The following is a 24,151-nucleotide window of genomic DNA, read 5'->3' on the forward strand; positions in this document are numbered from 1 at the left end:
GAATTGGTGCCTAGAAAATTTGATCATCTTAATATACATCTGGCAATGGATCAATGTAAAAGTCCACACTGACATGTGAAAGAGATCATTTTCCCTCCCACGCTGGAGGAAAGTTTCCCCATAGGAATAAGGAATCTTATGTGTTATAAAAAGTTACTGGCACCACAACATATTATCACTGTGGTATAAATTACTGATCTGCATGTCAGCTACTGGCCAGCTAGGATGGCAGCCAGAACCATTGCTCTGCTCTGAAAGAGCTGCATGGGCAACTGCTTCCCTTTGCAGCCTTCATCCTTACCGTCACTCAGTGTATTCCTTCTCAAGAGGGATGGATCCAAACCAGAAGGCAGAGAGGGGCAGAGCAGAAAGCTCTTGCATTGCAAGCAGACAATGCTTTGATCACACTTGTCTCACTGGCAGTAACATTGTAAGCCTGTTTTTCATCAATACGTACCAAAGCTGCAGTTAGTTTTGCCATGGTCTCAAATTTGGAGTAAATTAGATAGAGTATATTTGAATACACTTAGGTATACTTAGTTCTTAAGATAGAAGATATTTAGTTTCTCATCTTACTAAATGTTTCAGCCACAAAATTTATTTTAAAGCACTCTGAAATGTTCCTTTATTTTTAGCCCATGTTTTCCTGAACTTGCCAGATGTTCTATGACAGGAGGAGATGTTGTGTACAAAATGCAAAACATTGATCACTATCCATTGTATTCTAAAGGTGGCACCTTGCACAGGGAGCCAAGAAGTGTAGGCAGGCACATACCATGCACGATTGGGCTGACACAAAGGCAGTCTGCACCAATCCAGGCTCACACAGTGCAAATGGAGAACCCAGCTGAGAGCATAGGCTCAGTCTGGTTCCTACCTAGTCCTTTATTTTGGAGAAGGAAAGCAATATGCAAGCCCTGATCCATTCACCAGGAGCTATGTAACTGATGTAATGCTGAATTTTGGATCCTGTAACCTAGCACAAACTACAGCTAGCTGATACATCTTTATCTCCTACTCAGAAACCCAGTGCTACGAGGCAATGTCTTACAAAGAATACTGTCAGATGAAAGAGAGAGACTGCAGCTCAGACAGAAACAATCTGTATGCAGGGGTTGTCATCATTCCCCATCAGTTTGGAAGCTCCAGCCTTGTCAGTGATCTATCAGTGGTTCCAAGGCACATTTTTATTTTCAGGGCTCTATAGCTCTGGGCTGAAACGTCACATTTGTGGTGTGATCAAAACATATAAAATTCAGTTCAGTCATGTAAGAAAGAATGAGAGAAAAAATAAAGCACTATCATAGTCTCAGTACCTTTCTTTTTCTGCACATTGCAGAAAATCTAAAGGGGCAAGCAAGCAAACCAAACTTCAATCATTATAAATATAAATCTCCATGTCTCATCTGTACAGTCTTTACACTAGGCACTAACAGTACCTCTAATTTCTTAATGTGTCTCTGTTCCTCCCCTCACTATATTGCCCAAAGCATGGAACTTCTCTGAGAGTGCTGATCTGCACAGCTTTGCAGTGAAACTCACACATGGTGGGTTTTAGCTGAGCAAATCTAGGTTTTTATCACTCCAGGTTCCCCTTATGCCAGTGGAGACCAATAGGAGTAATTCAGTCAATACATTTTAAACTCATTTTAAGCTTTGGCATGAGATGGATCATATCCTGTAAAAGCTAACATCTCTTCTTGACTGCACAGGTAGTCCAGGCTGTTGAGCAAACATGAAGATGTCAGCTTTAAAGGATACTAAAATACAAAGTGTTCCTCAAACACACCATGACTCAGGTTTTCAAATACATAGTGCAAGCCTCATTTAGATACAGGATAACTGGATATCCAAATACTTTTACAGATCTGTTCCTATACATTTTCTGAATTGTTATAGAGTCCCACTGGAATAGAATCAGTGAAACTCCATGTCCCAGTCATTGGATCATTCTTCCTATATCTTTCACTGTTGGAATGTTCAAGAGTTTGTTCTACTCTTCATCTACTGTGGTGAGCAGCAAAAACACCTCTAACACTTTGGCTTTATATCCTATAATTCAGAAGCTAACTTACTCTTTGCTAGCATTAAGATCTTGCAAAAGTCAATGCAAAAAGCTACTGCATAAATGTAAAATTCCCTGGATGATCTGAAAGAACACGAGATGAAAAAGACATAAAAGCTTAGACATCAAGTAATAAAATTCTGTTCTACAAGACCTGCACACCAGCAAAGTCAAGGATGAAGCATGTAGAGCCAAGAAAGTGTAAGCAAGAAGCAGTTCTTTTAGAAGCAGCACAGATACCACGTCATTGTACTGATCAATTGCCTTTATATGATTTATCACTATATTTAATCCAGTAAATCTCAAGGTGGCAAGGCTCACATGTCATTAGGGAAGACAAAGTCAGGCAAATATGTATAAAACGTCATGGAATGGCAGAAAAATGTCACAGATTGGAAGAAATGCAAAATTCAACATTTCTACCTACTCTGTAACTTGAAGATGTTACATCTAGTCAAAATGAAAGTGGCTACTAGAACAACTGTCTCTGCTTTATAAAAAGACTTAAGCAGCAGTTAAGATCACTATTAATAAGTAATATCTTTCTAACACCAAAGGAGAAAACCTTGTTAAGAACTTCTCATATGGGATAAGGAGCATCCATGGACTCTGTTCCCACTAAAACAGGAGATTATAGGCTGGCAGTGTAAGGTCCAAACATGATATGAGAATTGTGGCTTGGTCAGCCACCACCTTTAATCTTAGGGCATAATAAGAGAACTAATTTGGGAATTTTCATAGACTTTCAAAGAAACAATAAGCAAGCCAACCAGTAAATCTTTCTTTTTATAGTCAGGATTTGGCTGAGTTTTCCAGGATTTTTACTGTCTGGGTTTTCAGAATGTACATCTGTTCTGAGCATTTCGACAACATGTAAAACTCAAGACACTAGTACCTTTGATGATCCCCAAAGTCATGGATTACAAGATCTGTCTTGACTCAAAATTGTGCTGCTTCAGTGAAGAGCCACATTTTAAAATGTGGCTTTTTGGAGTCTGCCTTCCAGGAACAGTGTTCAGTAAGCATTTACAATTTTCTGCTCTGCTAAATATTCTTGCCAGTACATTTATTTTCTGTTGGCTGGCTGATAGTTGCAGGAAGCAAATTTAAGTTTGGTTTCTTTTCCTGAATGAAAGAATATCTATGGCTTCTTTTTAAGTAACATATACTGAGCTCCAACTTTCCTCAAAAGAAAGTCAAAGAATGAGTTAAAACAGAGAATCACAGAATGGTCTCATTCTGGGATATACAAAATATTCAAGCTGAGGAAAATAAAAAGCTAATGAACACTCTGCAGACTATGCCAGAAGAATAGAAACATACAATAAATATACTATATAATGAAGTTGGGCTTTTGTTCCATTGGGTATAGACCTTACCACAGCATGTCTCTAAGTCTCTGCAATACTTATAAATTTTACTGCAAATTTCTCTATCATTCCAGCAGGTTTGAGGTTCACAGGGTATATCTGGATTTGATGTTTGCAGGGTTAGCTGGAAATATGTGGTTTGTGACAACACATAGTCCAAGGTGGTTAGGTGTGATGTTACATGTTTCTTAAACTAAATAATCAGATATAACAACACATTTATAAAGGAGTCAGTTCCCTTCATGCTGCCTTTGAGGGATTGCACAGGACTTTGATGCTGAATGACATGCACACAGCACCCCATTTCACCCCTCCCAACTGATCATTCCCGTGCTGCCTTTTCATTCCTATATATTTTAATGCTAAAGAAAAATCTACAACAGAAAATAAGGCAGAAAATTCCCTACTGGACAAATTGCCTACATCCAGTCAGGGTTTGGTGCTGTAGCTGTGCATGCTTGCTCCAACAGCTACAAGTAGAAACATGCATGTGCCAAGTGGATGGCTGCTTTGAGAAGCCTTCTCTCACAGCTGTGTACAAGTGCAGCCTGCACGGGCACACACCTTCATTGCTCCTGCCAGTTTGGCTACAAATGCAGTTATAAATGAGCCGTGAGCATCTAACTGAATCTCACTTAGTAAAAGCTTTGACCCAAAACATTGAAAGCTAACCTAACCTTATCACATGCCAAGCTCTGAAGGGTATGAGTTGACAGCACTCAGCCATTTTGCAAGAGAACTCAGTCCCACAGAGGATGCTGAGTTTATGCCTATTTGTCTCATACTGGCAACTGTTCCCAAGAGCAAAGTAATGCTGCTCTGAAACAGAAATGGTGTTTGTGCTGTATTCTGCTATATGAAATTATTCCCTGGATGATTTTCTTCCTTCCACACCTCTTTTACCCCCGCTAACATTTTGTCTAACTCTTGGCAGATTTTCAGTGTAAATATTTCTGCTCCTTGAAGGAATTTACATAAAGCCCAACTGCTTTGTGAAGAATTACATGAGGCTGTCACAGCTCCTTGGTGACAGTTTAGGAGGACTCAACACTGCATTCACAGAACCAAGAAAGGGAACATTTTGACCTCTTGTTTAAGTGTGTTCTGCCATTCATCACACAACTTCAGTTTAAGAGCTAGTGTTACACTTCAAAGCTTTTATATGCCAGTCTGAAGTAATGGTCTGAAACACATTTTTACTGGAACTGTTCAATAGGTTCGAAGTAGTCACATTTTGGCAAATTTTAGCAGTGTTTGGAAGCACAATGGCTGTGCAGTAATGCTCTGGGGGCCACTGTGTGAGAGTCTGAGAATATCTTTCATGGAGGAGATGTCCTAAGTCAGTACAAACTGGCATCATTTTATTAACTTCTGTGAGCTCCTGTTGATTGACTTCATATATGAACCTCAGACCACTCACGTTCAGCCAGTTTCTATAACCACGTTTTTTTTCCCCGGTTTGAGCAAGAACAAACAAGAGCATTGAACTAGAAAACAGATCATCACAACAGTTTAATGTATTGAAATCAATGGAAATCATGACTTTAACTTTGACATAAATTTAAGGGAACACAAACTTTACATAGAAAGTGTAATTCAACACTGTTCTAGCTTCTTAATTAGTTGGATTGCATAATTAATGGCATTATGTTACAAAGATGACTTTCTTGACAAAGAAAAATGGAGCCAGTTTTATATAAGTAATACTCCTAAAAAAAGAATTATCATTTGTCTGTCATGGGCAAAAAATCAAGAAAACTGTATTTTTAGGTTTTGGAATGGGAAGGATACACAGCACAAAAACAGCACAGCTTTCTCCCAGATTTGAAATTTTGCAACTTGTGGAGGGTGGAATTGTCATCTCTAATAACAAGTGGGAACCAGTAAGACTTTATCATTGTAGCTGAATAATTACAAACATCACTCAGGAAAACGGAATTCCCTGGTGTGTCTGGTACTTTCTCTAAATTTATTCTTTTGTCATCTATTCAAGCTGTATTTTATATCAATTATCACAGCAGAAAGAAACAAGGAATGAAAAACACAGAACAGGGCTCCTGAAATTACGCTACTGAAATTATTTCAACCATCTTTAGGCTATTAAAAAGCTTATTGTAAAAATTGTTGCCAAAGAGCAGCATAGTTCACACACAGTCTATCATGGACCAATCCATTGAAGTGCCATGGGATATTTTTTTCCCTTGTGACTTCATTAATTAGAAAACTCCTTGAGCATTCAGTTCATACATTGCCTACCTTATAGCTACAGAGAGACTATGAAGGGAAAGGGTCTACTATGCATGGGTACATTACAGAGGATATTCGTACCTATCTACAATGTGTGTTGTAACAGTCTCTCTGATGCAGGCAGGAAAGGCCACACTGATGCTTTACACAACCTCTCCCCTTCCTCCTATGTATAGAGTGACAATCCTGAGATAACTCACAGTAGAATCTCCAAACTTTTTGCAATATCATCACTTATTATATCTTTACACCAAACAAAAAGATTTAGTCACACTACAGAGGATTATTTATTTCACAGCTCCTTGGATGGCATGAATGCGTATTAATGAAGTTAATGACTTACACTGGACTAAAAGTTAGTGACTAAATATCTTTTACTAGATAATAAACTGTGCATCTGAGGATTCATTCCATCTTAAATCCTTGCATGATCTTTCAAAGTGTATTTCATCAGTCTAACCCAGTAAATTCTTCCTACAGTGCACCAAACATAACATAAATATAAGGACTGGTTTGGTTCTGGGATGGAAGCATTATGTCTTCCTTCTACCAAAGTACTAAGGCTTAGTTAAAGCCTCACACTATCTGGCACAGCACTCCAGTTCATCCCTATTTTTCATCAATATAGAGTTTAATATTAACATTAAGCATATATATATATCTGTAAATAGCAGGTTATAAGATGACTAAATTAGGATAGTTATAGATACAGATATGGCAAGCCAAAAAAAAACCCCAAAAACATCCTGCACTAAATCAACTAATCAATTGACCAGATTACACTTGCTAACTAAACTTGAGAATGTATTTTAACCAGTGTTGGAAATATTTCCCTTTTTTTTTCTCTGAAATCAACCAAAACCTTTTTAACTAAAATTATCTGTGCCTCAGACCTTAGTTTCTATGCTTATCTTCATAAGGAGTTCCAAGCTGATCTTTACATAAAGCATAGTCTATAGCCCTCCACACTAGTTACATGCAGGAAACATCTTCAAATTCAATCCCAGAACAGCAAATAAAAGCAAAACATCAAAATTCAATAATCTCAGGAAAAAAAAATGCTTTAAAAAAAAGCACTTAGAAAAAGAAAAACTTGGGAAAAAGAAAGAAGTTAAAAGAAGAATTTAAGGAATTTAAGAGCAAGTTAATATTCTGAATTGGAGCTTCACACTCATCCAAATTTAATTTACTGTAAATTAATTCAATTTCTTTCTAGCTCATTTTAATTGATCATGGGATTTTACTACAATATTCACATCTTCTGTCTCTTCTTGCTTTGCACTATCTAATACTCAGCAGAGCACTTAACAATGTGCTTGTTTCAAATCACATGAGTAATCCCTGTAAAACCTGTTGCTACAGTCTTTGCTCTCTCTCCTAAACCATGATGCTCTGGCTGTCATACTGAAAGTGTTATCATATAAGCCCTGCCTGGGTCTGGAGTGCACTTTCCCCTCAAAGCAGATGTTAGTCATTAAATGATAGCTTGAACAGATCAAGATAACTGAAATTTATTGGGAGTCATTGCAGAGGAGGAAGGTATGCAGAGCTAGCTTCAGGGTGAGTCACTGAAATGCAGTTCCTCTTGGCTGGCCCTGTCCCGACAGGAATCTTGTTGCTGACCCAGCTTATGTTAGCCTCTTAACAGCTCTATTGGTTTGGGGTTTCTTTTTAAGAAAAACAAAACAAAACAAAGCAATAAAAAAAGGAAAATACCTCCTTAGCAGCTACACATTTCCTGCTAGGAAAACAACTCCAGTTTTCTATTAGTACCTGTTAACATCATTATCTACCAGGCCTGTTGCAAAGCAGAGGGACTTGAGTCAAAATGAATAGTGTGGTGAGGAGCAAAACAAGCAAAGCCAGAAAGTTATCATCCACAGATTTCTCTAAAGTACGATTCCTCTGCCATTTCTGAGCTAAAATTAACACTGTTTTCCAAGCCAAAGCTTTTATTTATGTTGTGTGAACTAAACACAAGCATTGTTTTGGACTGCTGATGTTACTGTAACACAGCCTATACTTAGCCATAATGCTGCCCTGTAATAAACCACAAGGCACTGTCAGGTGGCTTCAGTTTGGCTGCAAAAGAAATGCCATTGTGTAAAAGCAAACACAGATCCCACTCACCACTGCTGAGCAGGTGCCTTGTTTTTCCATTGCTCATTAAATGCAATGGCTCAGGAACATAAAAAGAGGTAGAATCTCTTAAAAAAATATGTGCAATTAATTCTGTACCAGTGCTGTTAATCACCAGCAGCAGAGCAATGACCTTTGCCTCTGGTAGACTGTATAACTGCTATCTCTCTCTCAACCTTCCCTACTTTCCTATGGTTGTAAGCACTCCATTCCAAATGGGGATAATATTTTAGTATTCCCATTCCATGGTCCAAGGCAACATTCACAGCATTTTCCTGCAGAAATTGTGAATATTTAAACAGAAAACCAAAAGATCAATTTGCATTAAGTTAACTTGGAAAGTTTTCTTAATCCTCCTCTTCCTAACTACAAATTCATTCCATTTGGAAACCATACACCATTTCTTTATCACTACTTTGCTTCATCAGCAAAGTTGAAGACAATTTTTCAACTCTCATTATCACAAACTAAGCTTTTCCAGCTCCACAAGACCATACTGAACACCCTTGCATACATCATCAATATCTGCGTGTAACGTGCCAAAATGCAGCTTCCAAAAATTCCAAGTCACATTGCAACATAGAGGGGCTACACGTTCATAAACCTGAAATAGCCTGTGATTCAGAAGTACCTCCAAATGAACACATTTTCTGTTACCATCCATATCCTTCTAGACCTTTTACTCATCTGGACAGGCATGTAAGAAAAAAGCCTATGGCCTTTTCACAACAATGTTCTACACCAGAGTATGAGAAGAAGCCACTATTCTTTTCAGAACATGTTCCATCTTCACAAGTTAGCTTTTCATTACCTTATAATTTCCAGTACATTTTTGCATATGTTTCCAAGGCAGTAGAACATAAATGAGGAAGATAAAAACAAACTCAGTATATTTACCACATTCTGAATCAAGTATGATTCATTTATATGCATTTAAATATTGATCATTCATGTAATATAAATAATTCCTGGAAGCTTAAGAGGTTTCACAGGGACGTGAGCAACATGCCAGAATTCTAGGAACTTGAATACAAGCATGTGACAGTGTCTTGGACTGGCAAACAAGAAATTTAAACCCACAATCTAAAAGGCAAAAGAGCAAGAGTAAAGACTTTAAACTACTCACAATTAATAAAAGTATCCTCCCTCCCATAATATTGAGCACTAGCACTTTGAAGCCACCACTGGTGCAAAAAACTAGCAACTGTTGCACCAAAGTGTCCCAAGGCAAATATAAAACAGGTTACTCAGATCCTGTACCATGAAAGCAATAAAACATAAACTCGATTAAATAAACAGAGCTGCAAATTGCCATCTCAGATGAAAGAACTTTCTACTTGTTATTTACTTAACATACATGCTGATTGAAATTTGATTTTCAGGAATTATCTGTACAGAGAACACTTGCAGTGTTCCTCATAAATACAGGAGCATTTAACTGCTAAGACTCAACAAGTGGTATCATGGCAATTCTGCCTTGCAGAAGTACACAGATGTTAGAGACAGTAAACTGACTTCAGAGTATTTCTCTGCACTTAGGTACGTGACAAGAATTAATTAAGAGTAGATCATATGTACGAATACCGTAAAAAATGATAAGTAGCTTAGGAAAATCTAGCTCTTTAAAGCTTGACAGTGTGTGTAAGACTTCCAGTATGAAACCAGACAATGCACCATGTGACAAAGCTGAAATGCAAAGGGTCAAACTAAAAACATCAAGGAAAACAGATAAAAGCATCTTTGTTACATTTCCCTCCACCACAGTCACCTATCAGAAACCTAGGCACATTGATCTGGAAGACAACCTGAGCTGAACCCGACTAGAGTTAAGTTAATGAGTCCAGAGAACCTGGAAAGTCTTTTCTTTTTTTGCCTTTATGTGAGTTATTCAAGATGTAGCCAATGGAGAGAGAGCAATGTATTAGCATTAGATTTCTACTCAGTGAGAAATACTATCTGCCAGTGCAATCAAACTGGCTAAAACAAATCTTCACTTTTAGTCTTTTGGACTTGATTCTGTTTTCCCTTCAAATTGTTATGAATAACGAAGCATCAAGTTGTACCAGTCTGAAAGCAACATTAGATCACCATTAGAGTGAGGACTGAAAGCTTTGTCCCATGGCAGTCAGCATGGGTTATGATTAAATCAGAATTTCACCCTTTATATTTAGCATATCTCTTTTTGAGATTTGCCTTTGAAAACATCCTCCCTCCAAGTATCAGACTCTAGTGAATTCTCTACTCTCCATCAGCAGAACTATTTCTGACCTTTCTTAGAAAACATTAATAGTCATGATAATGGGAACATTTTGAATCTGAATCCAGCTTTTTGAAGTTTCAAATGCTACAGTTTACTTCTGCCACTTCAAAACAGCTTGATTTCACCAGGGGATATTTTATAGGATCTGTGCTCACAGTGAGGAATCGAGACTGCTGGTATGTTAGCCTTTCTTTTATAATTTTGAACATCATCTGAATGTCATCTATTTCATCTCTGCAGTAACTTTTTAAATAACATTTGAATGTGTAGATATCTGTATTAACATTGTGTAAAGAAACATGATAGCAGAAACCCTGACTGTTCATTAAACGTAGCACAACTAGCTGGAACTCCTGCAATAAGCCATCACCACATGCAAGGATGCTTCAAAAATGTAGTCACTGATGAGGAACTTAAAGAAGAGGAACTAAATTGAATTTAAAAATTGTGTTCACAGTTGGGACAGAACTCTACATCACTGGATCACATTTGCTCACCCCATAATTTTCTCTTCTCCTCCTGTGACAAATGTTCAATCAAAGGCAGAGTGAAACAGCACAAGATGCTACAGTTCTGTAAAATAGAATAACTGTGGAATTCAGTTCTGGATTTATAAGTCAGCAAGATTTTTTTAAGTTTATTGCTTGGTATTGACTGACCTCCAACTGCTGATGCACTGCCACTTGCAAGCAGAAATTTGAAAGCGAAAAAGCAGATGCTTTTTGCTGTAAATTGATAACACTTGGTTCCAGACACCAGTGGTTATTTTCTTTAGGCAAGAGGTAGTTTAATAGATACTAAGTGGAAGATGGCATAGAAAATTACCCACATACCCAAAGAATAAAAGTCAGCAACTAAACTTAAAATTGAAACTTTACTTGCACACTTTAAAAACAGTCAAACACTTCATAATGTCCTCACTCTTGTTGCAATATCCACCCCAAAGGCAAAGGACTTATTTACAAAGAAATACTGAGGACTTGTTTTGTGACAAATGAGTGATAACACAGGGAAAGTATTGAGCCTCCAAAGGCTTAAGTCTTTTCTGACTTGGAAATGAAACCTATGAATTACAGTTGATTGCAATGCAATCCTGATTCTTACAACAGGCAATCTTCAATGTGCTTAATGAAAATCTATATTTTTTGTTACTGCACCTTTCTAGGTTTTTAGAATGGATTCCTATGAGAAAATAAGTCCTGGGATGTTTCTGTTAATAACATTAACCATACAGAACTATTGCTGCATTGTTAAGAGATGCTGTATATCATCATAATGACTACTGGTATTTTAAAGTTGCCTAGAAGCAAGAAAATTAGCTGCAACTATGTCCATTTCTCATTTGACCTCAACAGATTTTCTGTAGTATTTATAGCAAGGATTTAACTTAAATAACAAAGTGCCGAACTTTTAATTGATTTTTAAATTACAAGCTTGATTAGTATTTTTCTTTTTGCTTAATTATGGTAGGCTCTGTAAGTGTTACAGTTTTAATTCAAGGTTTCATTCAATATTATTCAAGGTTTTCTGGCAAAGTCTATCCAGTGAAAAATTACACCTTTACTCTGCAGATGTAGGCAAAAGTCATTGTTTTACCTCCATCGATATATAAATTAGCCAACACTTAACTTGCCATAAAAATTAAGTGGCTTCACATTGATTTGTCTCTGTCATGGTAGTACTAATATTTGTGTACAAATGAGAATTGGTTCTTCTCTCATTTTATCTTCCTATAAGTAATAATGCTAAACAAACCCCAGGATACAGCATACCACCGACCATGCAAGAGACAATGAAGATTATGTTTAGGTATCTTTTAGAGACAAAAGTCTCATTGCTTCATTGAAATCTGAATGACAATGTTCCTTAACCTTGTTTCTGTCTCTCTGAACTGCAAGAACACTATCAGCTTTTGTTATAATAGGAACTCAGTTAAGAGAAGGTCTATCTTATCCCTGCACTTTACCATCTCCAAAGGAGTGTCCCAAGAGAGCACTTCCCAGACACACAGGTTGCACTTAAAATTATGAATGCCTATGCTCTCATGTGACTCGTGGTTCTGGTGATTCAAGAAAATTGAGTAACAAGAAATGAGGTGAGATTGACAAGAAAAACTTATAAAGCTTCATTGACAAAGCTCTTTAACAAGGAACATAGGGGAAGCAGGTCACTGTAGGGTTCTGATAGGAAGTATTCATTACTAAAAGCAAAGCAGAAACAGACAAATTATCAAGAGAAGAGATGGTCAAAAATTGAGGAGAGAAGCAGCTGTTTGAATGATTCAGTGTAATAACATGCTAGGAAATGCTATCACTTCATGTTCAGGCAGACAACTCCCCATGCACTACATTTGTTAAAACAAACCACATGGAGCAAAGGAATGAGATGGACCACGGCTAAATTAGTCTAAACTTGGTAAAGTTTTAGGGGTATTTTTCCCTAGAATAAATAATTAAAATGGCATTTGCATTCAATATATTTGGGGGAAAACTAGCTACATTAAGAATTCCCAGTTTACATCTAGTCTTCACGTGAGGGCCTCTTACAGAGCATCAGAAGTTTATAATTCTCCAAAACTGCATCTGCATGTGTTCTCCTGCAAAGAGACAAGGAAAACAAAGCCCTGGAGAAAACTGCAGAGCCTCAAAGTGGTTGAAAAAAGAGCGTGTTGCATATGCATTTCAGCCTTGACATTCATCTCTTCTAAATTTCCACCTTTTGCTGTAGTTCCTTGGATCATGTAAGTGAAGTGTTAATTCTTCCCTAGTTGTTCCTGCTATGAAAAACATCTTGCTGGAAACAGAATGATCGTCTTGCAAAATGTACTGCTGCTTCTTTACAAAACATCTGGACAGGTCAAGATTAAGCTCTCTTCAGCTGCAAACTACTAGTCTTTATATCATCCCACACATACTGAAAGTGGTAGTTGATTTCTGTAACTGTTTGGAACGGAGACAGTAGCTCATCCAAATTGCTGAAGTCAAAATAAGTCAAAAAATGTCTGTCTCACTAAAATGTTCCTGAATAACAGCGGACTATTTTGATGTAGTGTATAGACTGTTGTCTTTTAGAGGGATTAATTTAGAGAAAATTTTCCTGATAAAGAGAAATGTTTGTTAGAATACTTCAATCTACTATAAAGAAAAATGTTTTGAAATATATCTTTAAAGTAACTAGACAGTTATGAACAAGATCTGTCTGAAGACACTGTATGCCTAACATCTGAAGTTTAGTCAGCTTCTTTGATCAAGATATTGGGAACGTAATCTAAAGTTTTTCCAAGGCAAGTAGACATTTTACAAAATTTAATCCCTTAATACAAGCCCAAGTTCAAATTGTTTATGTCCATTCAATACTAAAACTGAAATTATATGCTTCAGGGTAGTTTCACTAAGGATTGTGGATCAAGCTTAACTGTAACTTAGTTGTTTTGGTCTTTGGACTTGGTATTGAAATTACCAATGCATGTGTCAAGCTGTAAGAGTGAGTTTGTTGTGAGTAGCTATCCAGGAGGAATATAGTTTATTCCTCTGATCCAAGTTCATCAAGGGCTCCCCTAAGCACCATGCAGCCATGTTAGCTAGAGATGTGCAATGGTTACCACTGTTGATCCACTTACAATTTCCTTTGTTCTCACTCTAATCCTCCTTACAGGAGGCTGAAGGTGTTCCAGTCTCTAGGACACAGACTATCACATACTACAACCTGACCCCATCATCAGGTATATCAAGGGACCTAGTAAGTTTAGAGAAAACTGTGTGTTCACACTGAATATGCTGCAATTAAAGGCAATACTAGCTTCTAATGAGCATCATTTTCTTGCATTATAGCCCCTTTCTGATGATTTTTTCAGGTGAGCTATAAAAAGAAAACAATGTATACACACAGGGCAAGCTCTTCCCACCCTGAGCAGGTCTACATTGACTGGCAAGAATGTATTATGACATACTTTGAATCAACAGTATGAAATATTTAATGGGATTTAAAATCTCACTATTGATAAAACAGCTTAACAGAGTGACAACAATAGATCTGAGCCTAAAATGTCATAAAGTACTACTGTTTCTTTCTTGTCTTTATCTTGTACCTTACGCAGTGGGGAAAAAGGGACAGTCAATAAAATAATCCATTCTTATAATTCTTCAATATGTACAAAGTAACAAGTAAAAAGGCCTTCAATAATCCCTAAATATCTCAGGAAAAGCTACTTATATCTACAGAGAAGGAAAGCGAGAATTGCTTTTCACTCCCAGCTATGTCATTGTGTTATAGAGATATATATATGTGGACACGGTGGATAACAAGAGTGGATAAGCATTGTTCAGAATGGCAGAAAGAGTAAAACACTTAATCACTTCATGTTCTTATGTAAAGAAATTAATTATAAATCCTAGATGAAGGGCTCTTGCAAAACAATCTTGCTAAAGCTGTTAACATTTTCAGAAGACAAAAGAAAGAGTACCAGAAAATTCAGCTTCAGAGATTGTGCAACAAAATCAACTGTTGTTAGAATAATGACAATTAAAACAAAAAATAACACTAAAAGAAGTAAAGCAAACATGTCTATCCTATCCACAGGGAGTCTTCACTTCCTAAGAATTAAAAATGGAATATTTTTATCCTATGCAAAATATGAGATGACTTATTCATCCTGACTCATAAGAATTTCTATTTTAAGGCAGCAAACTGTTATCCACTAACGGAAGTTTGACCAGAAAATTTTCTACCTGCTCTGTCATTAGGAAAGATGTTGATCAGCAATATTGGCCCCATGAGAATCCAGCTGTGAGCCTAATGGCTGTAATTACTGATGTCCTCTTCTTATGTCCTCTCCAATACAGATGAATCAGTAGTCTAGCTTCTCTAGTCCCTGCACCCATGAAATCAAGCGTGTATGTACTAATTATGATGTGACTTCTCAACTCCTATACTTCACAGCACTAGTTTAGCCTCCAATCTGTCCCTCAGGCTGGGCACCCACCTCTTCTATGCACTCTGCCCACTGCCACTGGTGGTCTCTAGAAAAGGTATCATATATAATTTATAAATATTTCCTGCATTCTTACCTAATTGATAAGGTATTAACGCTGGCTTATATTGCCTAACATTTCAAAAGGAAAGAGAAATGTAATTCTCTCACTAGCTCCTAAAAGCTACACCAAACATGCAGGCAACTGCAGAGAAACCCAGGGAATGTGGAATGATGTATGTTCTATGAAGTTTTGATTCAAGAGGTGATATTCAGTTTACATTCTCTTCGTAAGTATTCCTTAAAATAGACATGTCTGATTTTATTTTATCCCCTTTTGTTTTCTGTTGCTCAGTGATTGGCATTTTTCCTATACACACTAGAAGAAAAATACTTAAAATTTCATTAAGCTGTGCCAAGCATCACTAGAATCAGTACAAGAAACCATATTCTCCTTTCACTCCTCATATTTCTCTGCTTGTGAAATCCAGTAGACTTGATAGACTAGCTATAACTAAATCAGATCAACTGAAAAAAGTCAGACTCAAATTTTAATGGAGTAAAACTTTAACTTTGTTAGACTGAGGACAAACAGGCAACTGTAAGAATGAGATTGCTATCCACTTCAAATATTTCTCCTGTTATTACAAGCAAGCAAGCAGTATTTTAACAGATGAAAGAGGTTTCTAAGATACAATTTATGCTCTTGGCTTAATCATTATATTCATTCATAAACTTACATAAATAGCTTGACTGTTACTGTTTATTTTGAAGTGCACACTTTAACATCATGATCTTGCAGCCAGAATTTGTTTCATGTTTTAAATTCTACTTTTATTCCATGAGTGATCATATTCAACCAAATGAAATCACTTTAGAGAGTGAAATAATATGTAGTATGATAAAAAGGACCTGTGGTGGTATCATATGAAAGCTTTCGGGGCCGTGCAGGCATTTCTTGATCTGCTTAAGTAAATTCACTTGAAATGACTTCTGCAAATTTGCTTAAGTAGTTTACTTAAGTGAATTTACAAATAAATTGTCTAAATTTATATTTTTAAAATCTATTGCATGGAATTCACTGGAGACACAACAGTGTGAAAGAGAACAGATTCAGCCCACTGTTGCCATACTTAGGTATAACTGAATTTATTCCTTAATATCAGACATACTCACTAATTGAAAGCCAGAAAAGAAATTATATTCCTGAAGCCACAGATAGCAGAGATATCCACACTATATCTTTGTTTCTCAAGATTACTCACAGAATTTCAAATCCATATACAAGATACTCAGAAGCATTTGGGCTGGTTCTGTTGCTCACTGATTAATAGCATATTTTTTTTAAGCAAATTCACAAGTGATAAATGTAAAGTTTCCATCAGTATACAAAGATCTCAGCCATCTTCACAGTGAAAGTCAATAGACATACAGAAAAAGTCCCACAGGTTTGTTTTACAGCCTGCTATTAAATCATCATACTAAAGCATGAGGAGGTGCCTGAATAAATAAAGCAAAGTACATTTTATAAATGATGTACACAAAATACAGTCTTCACTTATCAAGTGCCCACCTCTAAGAGGCCACTAGAGACATCCAGGAGAGTCCTTAGTTTGAAAAACTGTCAAGAAAACAACAATATTCAACTCCATGTCTTAGGGTTTTTTCATATATTTGTTTTCTGTAACCTACTTAATCTTTACCAGAAGCCCAACAAGAAGAAAAGAAACTGTCTTGAAAACAAACTTTGACATTAACATTTGATAAAACATTTAGAACATCTAAACAACGTTTTCTAGGAAACATTTAGGATTTAAAATCTTTCTTTTCCTTTCCCATTCAACACTGTATGTAGGTGGTAGATGCTGGATGCCTCATGCCAGCACTGCAAAGTTGGAGCTCAACTATTCTCCATTCCATCGACAACATAAAGAGATGAATATGAATAAAATTTGTTTACCAGGTTCTTTAGATTCATAATTCTTGTCTCTTGTTTCTTTGGAGAAGTTCCTTCTCTCAGTTTATTCATGAGAAGGTCCAAACCACCTGTTATCTCAGTGTGGATTAAGACCAAAAGCAAATGTCACAGTAATTCTTGGGTTTTACAGCTTTAATGAGAAAGCAGTGATTCATACCATCCTATTGTTGATTGCACAAGCATGTCCACAGAACAACACATTCAGAAAGACCTAAAGCTATACTTATCACTTCACCTTGTTTTCCAACATGTGCACTAATCATCCTTTTGCAGTGATGGATACAAAAATTATTGATGCATAATGGTAGGAAAACCATAATATCATAGTCACAAATGCAATTGAAATTGCTACTAAAAATGCCCACAAACGTTACAAGAGAAATACAAAGAAGTCATCACAGACACAGAAGTTTTGAACAGCCCCGACAATAGGCTAAACTGAGCGTTTTCATTGAACTTACCAATTTGTGGGTGAGCTGGATGGTAATAAGAGGAGATCCTGACAGATTATGTGACAACTTGGGTAGAGGGTCCACTTTGACAGAGATAAGATAACTGGTTGCTGAGATCATATAACCTTTGTAGGCAGCAGCTTCAGCAATCCTTGGAAAGAAACAAATCTATTTAGTATAACAATTAGTTCACTCAAAGTATCAGGAACACAGGACCTTCTTTTGCTTTTCAAGTCAATCACTTTCTGTAGGAGACCAACATCTGGCCCCAGAAGACCATGCAGAACTAGAAGCAACAAAGGATAGGAAATGGGTTTAGACATTAGCAGACTTAATATTATAAGTGTTACTTCCCTCTGCTTCTCTTGTGCAAGTCCTTGCACAGTCTTGCTGAAAGTCCTTTAGATAATGAGAGAATCCTGTAAAGTAAGGTGTCTAAAAATAATCCAAGCAAAGCAACCCAAGCAAGAGAAAACTTGAGGGGCTACAGGTTGTCTAACTAAAAATACATATCAACATGTGAGCTATAAATATATAACACATGTACACATACACGAGGAGTATATTTAGAAGTAATTATAAGCTCTATTTTAAAAAATTGATTACATGCAGTTAGGTTTGTTAGGTTAGAGAGTAAGTCAGGTCACACTACAAACAGCTGAACATCTAATTAGTCCAGGTAATACTTCTTTTTTTTCTAGGCTAAAGTAATTTTGCAGTATATAAAACTCCCTTTGTTTCTGCTTTCAGCTAAAACTTATGACTTTGGCATTTTCACATGTTTAGGAATAAATCCATTTGGTTGCAGGGTCCAATTTTTTACACTATCAGTAGCAAAGTGTGCAGGAGTAATAGTCTCTGTCATCTACCTTTTCAGTACAGAGTAAACAGTATTTATTCTGAGAAATATTAGCCATGGTGAATTAACTATCAGCGTGGGTTTCCAAACATAGCACACTACTGGAAAGGACCAGTTCACAAAGCACGTTAAAAACCACCTTATTTACATCTGCCATCTGCTTGCACAGATTTCTTACTTTTCTTTTGAAAAAGGGAAAAAGAAGAATTCATGTCAAACATTAAAACAACTTCATTGAGTTACTCAGTGAGGTCAAATAAAGCACAACTCATTTAGCACAACCTCAAGAACCAGTCTTTAGTTCTGACCACAAAAAAAGCCAGCAGTAGCAAAGATTACTCCTGTTCCCGAAGACCAGCATGTGAATTGAATTTGTTCATCTGAGAGCAGAATATTCTACTCCAATATGAAAATTTTAAGAACTCACAATGTTAAGATCAGTATCTGGCACGCTGTGTTAGATGGCAGTGAGTTTGTCATCAGGTTACCTTCAGTGGGATTACTACAGATTTACACAAGCTAAACATGAACAGGAGCAGAATTGGTCTCAAAACTGTGCTTTGATTTTTTTTTTAAAGATTCAAAACTAACTCCCCTTAGAAACTGCTGTTTATGAAGTATGAAAATAGAAGTCATCTGTGTGTACAACACAGAAGTGCCAAGAGTTTTGGTTTTGGTTTTCAACCACAAAAGAAAAAAAAATTGCCCCTTAGAAGAAAATGGATAGGCTTCAAATTGCAGGTGTTCACACAGCCCAGTGCTAGAAGGAACATAAAAGAAAGACTTTAAAGCAAACTTCTCTGGGAAAATATTTTTATTCTACTGAAATGTAAGCAAAAAAGTTATAATAGCACAGCACAAAAAAAGAAAACCAAGCAGAAGTGCATGCTTATTTTTATAACATTTCTTGAATACCTGGGGTTTGATTTCACAGATGAAAACTGCTAAGCTAGCAAGCCCTGTATTACTAGTTTTTTTAGATGTTGTTTTAAAGAGATCTCCATCTAGAATTTAATAGGTGTGATTCTGTAGTGCATTACATACTGCAAACAGTTGAAGCATTTTGGATTAATTATAGAAACCTCTGAGATGTTGCTTCTCCACTGGTTTTTGTTTAATGTTGTACCAGGGCCAGATCCTTCCTTCCTGAAAACAAGTGCTAAAAAATATGCATACAACTCAGCAGAATGAGTCTCCAGGCTGTCCCTTCCCACAAAACTCAGAGAATGTACACAAAGATGCATAGGAGGGTTTTTTTGCCATATCAGAGCTCCAAGAACTGTAAACTCTATGACAATACATTAGAATACAATATTTTGACATGTAGCATCTTTCTTTTTCTCTCTTTGAGGAGTTGAGATTATAGCTTATTATCTAAATAAATTACATTGATCCTCCTGTTTGGAAAACATAAGCTGTCATAAATTATTGCCTCTATTTCTTCATGTCAGTAAGAAATATTGTACACTAATGACATGGTTCCTTTACAGTCACCTACTAAGTGCCCTTTTTTTGAGAGAGCAGGGTAAAACAACAAAAAGCTTGCTACTTGATTTAAAAATGCTACTTAGTAATAGTTCTGCAGCTCTCTCACTGTGATCAGTCTGGTTTTACTCTGAAGTTCACAAATGAGTTCTTGTGATCATGACCTTTGATGTAATTGTATGTAAATAAAGGAAGGCAATTTCTGACATCTGTGACAGTTGAGATGCTGCATCTTTCCTTCTGCTGCCATAAACAACACAGCAAGGAGTCACAGATTGGAAAAGACTGAAAGTGTAAACTAATCTACATACTAGAGTGAAGATGAAGTAAAATGTAAAGTCACACTAGCTTAAAAGTGCAATGAGTTATATGAACAGCCTTGCAAACTTCCCTGGAGAGCGATACTGCTGAGAGGTATACAGCTCTGCATTTACTTTATCTTATCTGCTAATGATTTCATTGATGCAGCACATGAACCAAAAGGTCTTTAAAGCATTGCTTGGTCTCCTGTTATAAAATTACCATTAAGTTTCTAGGATTAGGATTCAGATTCTATCTACAGCGGGGTGTTATGTTTTCTTACTTGTTTCATTTAAGTGCAAGTTTTGTCTTTAAATGTGCCAAGAGAAAAGACATAATTTCCTTTTATGAGACGGACTAAAATTATGAAATTCTAATAGCAGATCTGATGAACAGAAGGAGAAGACAAAGAAAGACAAACATGTCGCTATGGACATTTATTTTATTACAACATAAAATAAAACATCTAATGTAAGCTCTAATCTCTCTCTACTTAATGACTACGAGTCCTCAGTATTGCAGAATCAGGATTATGGCTTGTAATTTATTTACAGTTGATAATGACAGTTATAAATGTACATCATTAAGGCCATAAACAAGCTGTTACAGCATGAGAGGTCTGAGATACTTACTTGGTATCCATAGGGTTGATATTATGAAAGAAATAATGCAAGTTATGGTAAAGCAGGCCGACAATAGTAATCCAAGCTGTGGAAAGGGAAGAGGGGTTATTCTTCCAATAAACAACTGTGAACCAGAGACATTTCTTTCCTAGACCTGAAACTCCATGTTAAGCACCTTGACTTCTGTAGACTCATATCTTTGCTTTAGGAGATTGCTTAGTATTCTTTTAAGCAGTTGAAACAGTACGAACACTTTGCAGTACAGGGCAGGGAACAGATATCAAAGGTAAAATAGAGGATATCTGCCCTGTGCAACTGTGCTTCCAAAACAAGTTGTGAAAATAATCAGTATAAACTATCAATCCCCATCATAGCTCCAGAAACATACCTGAGCCATACCAGACGTGATGTGACATACGGCTCTGGTATGGAGTGACATACCAGAGCCAATGTCTCAGCAATAGCTACAGTAATCTCAAGGCTACTTCACCACCACCTGTGCTAACTGGCAGTTTATGAAACTCAAACAGGCAACCACTTTCCCCTTTGGCTGCCTGTTTGCTACCTGCATTCCAACTATTTATAGCTTCTCCAGCATTTGAATGAAGAGCTAAATGTGTATTTTCCAAGTGTCAGGCACACAGATTTTTACTTTTCTTTCTTTTACCATCCCTTTTACTGGGTTCCAAGTATTTATAATGTCAACTGTTTAAGGTGGAATAATAAATTTTTAGATTAGCTCATTTGGACAGTGTAGAAGCGTGGCCTGAAGGCTGAAACTACTCAGAAGTGAGATATAGCTGGAAAAAAGAGTTAAACATTTAATGGGCTGAATCATTTCAGGATACCAAGCATGACAATGCTCTGAAGAGAAAAAGAAGTCTGCATAGTGAGAGGCTTTGTAAATGGGAAAGGAAGAAAAGTCCTCTCACATGCTATTTTTGGCATTAGAAGTTAGTTTGCAATTATAGTTATTCAATTCTCAGAGCCCTTGCAGTGAAGTCTCCAGTCAGAGACCCCTGCCAGTGCAAAGAAACCAAGCTGTCATCACAAATCAGGTAGATAGTTCAGTAATCAGAGTGTTTCTCACTGTAGGTTATCTGGAGCCAACTTCACACTTTAACAGAGGTGACTGTGGAAAGGTCTCTCTGGATATATAAATTCTTTGGGCTGGAATTTAGGGCACACAGGTCAGATTTTCAAAGATATGAGGATGCAGGTAGATGTTTCTGTAAATAGCTTCCCTGAATCCCTGGTTAAAACACAGATAATTAACTTCAGATGATTACCTTTAAGGTCTTGATTAAAGCTTTAGATTTTTGCCTTACCTTTCTTTTGAGATGATTATTAAAATCTTAGCCTAGGTATGGATTTCTCAGTTCTGCCTTTCTGCTTTGACTGTAGTTTACATCTTTGTTCTGTTTCTGTAGTTCTTACTGCTTAATCCTATCATTTTATACTTTAATTTAATACAATGTTTTAAGAGCCATTTTACATAAAAGGATAAGTAATTCCTGACTTGACATTCTGGAATTTCTTCAAAACAGCCAGTTGAGATGATTTAAAATAATTTATGAAATTATGGCTTCTCTGATGTAAAAGCATGTCAAAATTAAATGGCTTCAGTCTTCGTGGTCCAGATGTATTATTCAAGATTAATCCAAGTAATATGAAAACTCTATCACATTAATCATCCATTAGTATCACTGGACAACTGCTGCTTCTTTATAGTCAGAATGATCAACACTGGTCAAATCACTTACTCAGAAAAATAAAGCAAACCAAAACCTTTTTTTTTTTTGGATACTTTGCTTACATGACTCTGCTCCTCCCTTTACATTTTTCCTTACCTTTTTCACGAAAAGCTTCACTGGGAATGGAAATATAACTCTGTCCTTGTGATGGAAATCGATAGTGGGACAAATTCAGAGTCTGAGGATACATTTTAATCAAGGTGTAATCTGTGTGATAACCCAAACAAAAATATGATAAAATCAATAGCATCTACAACCTACTTGACTTTTCAACTAGACTTCCCTGAGAGCTACTGAAAGCCTTGAATTTAAAACCCCAGATGTTTGCAGAAAATATAGTAGATTCCCTGAGTATAAAATTGGTTTTTATATCTGACTCCTTTATGACAGAGAAGGTGATACGTGCACTGTTAATATACCATGGATCACTTCACCCATGCTCAGATACTGTGCTTACCAGGGCAAACGAAACAAACTGATAATGCACTCTCCCCCTGACATTTGAAGGCATTGTTTCAGACCTCCACAGCTCCATTTGAGAGTGTCAGTGTCCAAGAGAGTAGGTGCAGTGATTAATGGTACTGGTCACTGCTCAGGTTATTTGCCCTCTTATACAGGTCTCAGCAAGTCTGAGCAGAATGCCAGAACAAAAGAATTAGTTTTGCTACCTGTAGCACCCAAAGATATGGATGAAATTAGGGTGATAAGATGCTAAAACAGCAGCAAAATAAAATTCCCCTAAAAGGTCAAAACTCCTCCTATTATTTGCAATCTCTTGCAAAAACACATTTTATAGCATCCAGACATCTGCAATTTCAAAGTGCTGCCTAAGAGCTCCAGGCCTTTTGACTGCCTATTAGCATAGTATTACTATGATAAATTTCATAAAATTTGTATTCTAAACCAGTCCCTAGCCAACCTCAAAGTTGTTCAAGTACGGCCAGAGCTGGTCACCTTGGGAGAAACTGCACGGTCATTTTTCTACAACTGAAACACCAGTTTGTATTTAAAGAAGAAAATTATCTGTTTTGATTCCTTCTTCTGTGATGGCAAGGTCTGCAAGCACTGAAGTGTTTAGGACATCCAGACAGTACATTTCTGCTCAATCCTACCTGCCACAGATGACGTGCCCTCAACAGTTAACGGTAACAAGTCTCTATCCAGATTGTGTGTCATATGAGCCATCAAACTGTCAATAGTTTGAATTAAACTTCCAAATACATGAAGGCTCTGGTGGAAGAAAAAAGAGAGGACTCTAAAACAAAATGAAGTGTTGTTTATAGCAGAAAATGCCAGGGTGTTGTGCTAGATTCTTGTGCGGCTCATCATTCAACGATCCAAAGTAAAATGTGACTTTCTCCACAACCTTTTCCACATACAGTGGGTAAAATGTTACACAAATTGATGTCACCAAGAGCTTGACCTTATAAAATTTTATGTTTTATAGAAACTCTCCAAGTGACTCTGCTCCCACCAGCATTTGATAGTCAGTTATACTCAGGATCAAGCAGAGTGAGGCTTAGAACTGAGCAGGTTATTCTGACTATATATAAAGATGAGTATCAGATCTTTATTGGAACATAAGCTGAGACACAAGAGTTTGGCTTTACTTTCATCTTTATTAAAATGTTCACCAGTATAAAACTACTT

At 36.7% G+C, this 24,151-nt stretch overlaps 1 protein-coding gene across 1 annotated transcript in view; it reads right to left on the reverse strand.

Moving 5' to 3' along the window:
* The window catches only part of ADGRD1 (adhesion G protein-coupled receptor D1), a 146,488-nt gene that overhangs the window by 98,121 nt on the left and 24,216 nt on the right, over nucleotides 1-24,151 (reverse strand). The window contains exons 10-13 of the mRNA XM_010200426.2: nucleotides 23,614-23,731; nucleotides 22,598-22,708; nucleotides 20,757-20,832; nucleotides 17,490-17,631 (exon numbers count right to left, since the gene is read on the reverse strand). Coding sequence (XP_010198728.2) covers nucleotides 17,490-17,631; nucleotides 20,757-20,832; nucleotides 22,598-22,708; nucleotides 23,614-23,731 — 447 coding nt within the window. The remainder of the gene's footprint in view (nucleotides 1-17,489; nucleotides 17,632-20,756; nucleotides 20,833-22,597; nucleotides 22,709-23,613; nucleotides 23,732-24,151) is intronic.

The sequence above is a fragment of the Colius striatus genome, chromosome 17, assembly GCF_028858725.1.
Source record: "Colius striatus isolate bColStr4 chromosome 17, bColStr4.1.hap1, whole genome shotgun sequence".
Lineage (NCBI taxonomy): Eukaryota > Metazoa > Chordata > Aves > Coliiformes > Coliidae > Colius > Colius striatus.